We start from the raw sequence: 5447 nt of genomic DNA, 5'->3' as shown, positions 1-5447 counted from the left end.
AAACCTTCAATTTTCAAAAATTTCGAGAATTCCATTAGTAAAGTGAAACATCCCCAGAGATAACATACGATTAATCATACCATGAATGCATCATTCAACCCAAACACAATAGTGAGATTTACACTCCACTCTAAACTTTCATAGGAAAACACAACCCAAAGGTTCAAGACATACCTGTAGCAGGGAACAAATAAGGATATCTCCTCTTCATGTCCTCCTCAGCTTCCTAAGTAGCTTCTTCAGTATTATGATTACGCCACAGGACTTTAACCGAAGCCACATCTTTCATTCTCAACCTCCTAACTTGACGATCCAAGATTTGCACAGGTTCCTCTTCATAAGACAACCCTTCATTGATTTCAATCTCGTCATGATTCAAGACATGAGAAGGGTCAGGCTTGTACAACCTCAACATCAAAATGTGAAACACAGGGTGCACCATAGCTATCTCAGATGGTAACTTCAACTCGTAAGCCACTTTCCCAATTCTTCTCAAAATCTCGTATGGGCTAATAAAACGAGGGCTAAGCTTACCCTTTCTACCAAACCGCACAAATCTTTTCGTTGGTGACACCTTTAGGAACACCTTGTCACCTACTGCAAACTCTAGCTCGCGATGTGGCATGTCCGTATATGACTTCTGTGGACTCTGAGCTGTCTTGAGTCGTTGCACCATAAGGTTCACCTTCTCGATTGCTTCATGAACTAAGTCAGGACCCAGTAGCTCTACTTCGATCGGTCCAAACCATCCAATTGGTGATCTGCAACACCTCCCATAAAGAGCTTCATAAAGAGCCATTTGAATACTTGCTTGATAAATGTTGTTGTAAGCAAACTCGACAAGAGATAGATGCTTATCGCAATTACCCCTAAAATCAATGGCGCACGCCCTCAACATGTCTTTCAGAGTCTGAATAGTTCTCTCTGCTTACCCGTCCGTCTGCGGATGAAAGGCAGACTCAAGTTCACACGAGTTCCCAAACCCTCTTGGAACAATTTCTATAAATGAACAGTAAATTGCGTACCTCTGTCAGATATGATGGATATCGGAATCCCATGCAATCTAACTATGTCCTTTAGATAGAGCTTGGCGTATTGCACCGCGGTATATATCATCTTCATGGGAAGAAAATGGGTAGACTTTGTGAGTCTATCCATGATTACACAAATCGAATCAAAATTGGCCTTTATGCGGGATAAACCTGATATTTGGCACAAATATCTATATTTAGTGTCATACACACTCTAATTCTTAGCACTTTAATCGCAGTTTTTAATGTAAATTATTGTATATGAGCTTATATTGGTGTGCTTGTATGAATAGGTACAACAAGGACCAATGAAGGGTATTTCGAGCATTTTTTGATTGATTCCGAGGCTGTACACGTTGGTTGAACATTGGGAAGGAAGTTCCAAAGACTTAAAGGCGTAATCGACCCCGAAGGGTCTCATGCAACGGCTGCAAAATTTGACCACTGAAGGGTCTCATGCGCTGGCCATGCGTCGCCCACCCAATGCACAAAAACCCCATCTCTGAATCTCAGGAAGGCCATGCGCTGTGCATGCGCCGCATGAAGGATTCACGAAGGACGTCATGGGCTGGTCATGCGTCGCACAGCTAGAGCACGACGAGCGTCAGTTCTCCCAATTTGATCGGGATTGGGCCAGCTTATCTACTATTTTTCCCTAGCTTATAAATACTCGTTTTTAACATTAGCATGATGGCTTAGACGATTTTTGAGACTTGTGAAACTCTTTCTAGGTTTTATTCCTCTTCTCTTATTTTCTTTATATTGAAACCCTATGTTATTCATGAATTCTAGCTTCCATTCTCGAATCATGTGTAACTAAACACCCTAATTCTGGGGTTGTGGTTGAGCCATGAATATTGACGTTTGACAAGTATTTTAATCTTAGTAGCATGTTCGTAAGCAATTATTTCTTTACTTCCGTGCTTAATTACTTGATTTTCTGCGCAACAGTTGAGTTCTATTTGCTAATTGATATACTTGCTTGGGAAAGATGTTATTAGTTTAGAGAAGGAGTAAAGAGATTGTGATCTGATTATCCCTATAGTTGGGCTAGGATTTGTGACTAGGATAGGAATATACTTAGTTACCGCAATCAATTACATACCATGCTCTTATTGCATTCTTGATAAGTCAATACCATAGGAATATAGGAGGCAAATTATCTTGAATCGGCGAGTAGTGGTTCGGAAGAATACTACGCGATTAATAATCCGGTTAATTAGCAATTGTGAACAAAGTTACTAAGGTAGGATACTTGAATGACTCAATAGGATTGGTAAACCAACTACGACCCTAGAATATTTTTAAAATCTTGATAAAAGCAACTCTCAAAGAAGTTCGTAGCACAATTCTAGTTTACATTGTTAGTTATTAAGTTTTCAGCATTAAGTTATGAAACAAACAAAGCTTTTATTCATCACTTGCATAATTAGTAGCAATAGTTTACTTTCATGAAAGTATTGGTCATAAGTCTCTATGGGTTTGACATCCGACTTTATATAATTACTATATTACTTGTACGATCACGTACACTTGCGTGTGCATTTGGACGCAACAAGTTTTTGGCGCCATTACCGAGGACTTAGAAAATCAATTATTTTTACCAGAGTAAATTGTATTGCTTTATTTATCCAAGTATTAACCTCTCGATATTAGCTGCTACTTGATTGCAGGTACTTTAATCGAATGCGAAGGATTGCAAATCAAAACAATCTTGAGGAATTCAATCCTGAGCCTGAACGTATTTTCAAACGGTGCAGGAGAGACTTGAACTTACTACAGAATCCATAGTCTCTAGCCGAATTACCTGTGGTCATGGCTAATAATCCACCAACGAAAGTGCGAGAGGTTGCAGTGCCTCGTGTGGCAGATGTAACTTCAAGCATTGTCAAGCCCACTATCGAAGGGCACTTTGAGCTAAAACATCCTATGATTCAGCTACTTCACTCTAGTGGGCAATTCACGGGAATGTCACACGAGCATCCACAGCGTCACATCCATACTTTTCTGCAGATTGTTGATACTTTTACTACTAGAAGGGTCACTAAAGAATATGTGTGGCTGACACTGTTCCCCTTCTCTCTGTTGGGGAATGCAAGTAACTGGTTATTAGTAGAGCCCAAAAATTCTATCACTACGTGGGATGATATGGCGATAAAATTCTTGACAAGGTTCTTTCCACCAGTAAAGACAGCTCGCCTCCGAAGGGAGATCATGTCATTCAGGTAGAAAAGTGGAGAAAATTAGTATCAAGCGTGGGAAAGGTTCAAGGGTCTTCTCAGAGATTGTCCTCACCACCATCAGATGAATGAAGTTCTGACACACACATTTATTGAGAGTCTGGATGCCCAACATATGTCATCACTAGACACTGCTGCAGGAGGGCAGGCTCTTGATCTGAGCTATGAAGAGTTATTCACATTATTAAAAAGTCTTACTCAGAGCACTCCAGACTGGCAAGATGACACAACTAGCAGTTCAGCTAAGAAGGCACCGGGTGTTTTTGAAGTGGATAGTTTTACAACAATACCAGCATAGATTGATGCCATGTGCACTGAAATCAAGAAGTTAACTGCTATGTAAGGTCAATCACAGGTGCAAGTAGTGCAACAAGCTAACCTATTTTGTGAAGTTTGTGGAGAAGGTCACACCAGTGATGTATGCCCTGCAAATCATGCATCCGTATAATTTGTGGGTAATGCAGGCAAGCGGCAAGGAAACAACAATCAATACTGAAATTCTTACAACCTAAATTGGAGGAATCACCCGAATTTCAGTTGGAGCGACAATTAAGGAAATCAGAAACAGAACTATTAGCCAACACCTATTCCTCAAGCCCCCGCAAAAAGTATGGAAGAGATGATGAGTGATATGCAGAAGATGATGACAGACCAGGAAAAGTTGATAGCGAATAATCAGAATCGTGATTTGGCAGTGCGAAATTTAGAAAGGCAGATGGGTCATATAGCTGGTGCACAAAACCCTAGACCACCTGGGGCACTTCTAAGTGATACTGATGTGAATCCAAAGCCATGCAATGCTGTTACTCTTCGGAATACAAGAGAATTAGAGGAAGTAGCTCCAAAGAAGATCAGTCTAGTGAGAGCTGAAAAAGAGAAGATTGCAGAAGAGATGATTGAAGAAGAGAGGGTAGTCGAGACACCAGTGGTAAAGTAGCCACAGTCCGTGGTTGCAAAGCCACCCCCTCCATTCCCTCAGCGTTTGGCAAGACAGAAAGAAGAGACTACTTACAAGAAGTTTTTTGATTTGCTTAAGCAGGTACACGTGAATGTCCCGTTGGTTGATATGTTACAGGGTATTCCAAAGTATGCTAAGTACATCAACGATATTGTTGCAAACAAGAGCCGATTCACAGAGTATGCCACAGTCGCACTTACTGAAGAGTGCAATTCTCATATATTCGAAAGGTTGCCCACAAAATTGAAGGATCCCGAAAGTTTCACGATTGAGATTTCTGTTGGGAAGCAGGTTGTAGCTCGAGCACTATGTGATCTGGATGCAAGTATAAATTTGATGCCTTCATTTATCTTCAGGAAGCTGGGTTTGGAAGTCCCCAGACCAACCACTATAGTTCTTCAACTGACAAATAGATCATTGGCAAGACCCGAGGTCATTATTAAAGATGTATTGGTCCAAGTAGGGTCATTCATAATTCTTACAGACTTCATGATTTTGGACTTCGAGCCAGATCCGAAAGTCCCATTTATTTTGGGGCGTCCATTCTTGGCTACAGGGAGAGCACTTATTGATGTAGCTACTAGGCTGCTCACCATAAGAGTACACGATAAAGTTGAAGTCTTCAATATATACAAGGTCTATGAGGAGGTGTCAGTTATTACTGTACTGAATAATGATACCCGAAGTCCACTTATCACTTCTCATGATCTATTGGAGAGAGCCCTAGTGGGTGATGATATTTTTAGTGATTTAGAGGCATTTGAGATGGTGCAGATTCTAGATATGGCGAGCATTTATATTCGTGAGGGCGAGTTTGAGCCCTTAGACAGAAAAACGGGAGTAACTCCGAAGTTGTCAATTGAAGAGCCTCCGAATTTGGAGTTGAAGCCCCTACCTGCACATCTTAAATATGCATTCTTAGGCGAGGGTAATAGCTTTCCATAGGATATTAACAGCAGAGTTGACTGATGAAAAGGTCAGTGTTTGTCTAGAAGTGTTGAAGTCTCAAAAAAGGGCATTGGGGTGGCAGATATCTAATATTCAGGGAATTAGCCCCGCGCTATGTATGCACAAGATACTCACGGAGGATGATCATAAGCCTAGCACACAACATTAACGGAGGATGAATCATGTGATAAAGGAGGTTGTCAGGAAACAGGTAATCAAGTGGTTAGATTCCAGCATTATTTTTCCTATTTTGGATAGCAAGTGGGTGAG

At 40.9% G+C, this 5447-nt stretch overlaps 2 protein-coding genes across 2 annotated transcripts; one reads left to right on the top strand and one right to left on the bottom strand.

Annotated features, from left to right (window-relative positions):
- Positions 1-226: 226 nt before the first annotated feature.
- LOC132063880 (uncharacterized) lies at positions 227-2848 on the bottom strand. Its single transcript, XM_059456615.1, has 3 exons — positions 2839-2848; positions 933-999; positions 227-761 (listed from the first exon to the last, which is right to left on the bottom strand). The coding sequence occupies exons 1-3, from the start codon at positions 2846-2848 to the stop codon at positions 227-229; spliced, it is 612 nt and encodes a 203-aa protein (XP_059312598.1).
- A 1033-nt stretch (positions 2849-3881) lies between these two features.
- LOC132063871 (uncharacterized) lies at positions 3882-5174 on the top strand. Its single transcript, XM_059456605.1, has 2 exons — positions 3882-4199; positions 4311-5174. The coding sequence occupies exons 1-2, from the start codon at positions 3882-3884 to the stop codon at positions 5172-5174; spliced, it is 1182 nt and encodes a 393-aa protein (XP_059312588.1).
- Positions 5175-5447: the final 273 nt, after the last annotated feature.

Source organism: Lycium ferocissimum, chromosome 1 (genome assembly GCF_029784015.1).
Source record: "Lycium ferocissimum isolate CSIRO_LF1 chromosome 1, AGI_CSIRO_Lferr_CH_V1, whole genome shotgun sequence".
Classification (NCBI taxonomy): Eukaryota; Viridiplantae; Streptophyta; class Magnoliopsida; order Solanales; family Solanaceae; genus Lycium; species Lycium ferocissimum.
This window is presented reverse-complemented; position numbering and strand designations above follow the sequence as displayed.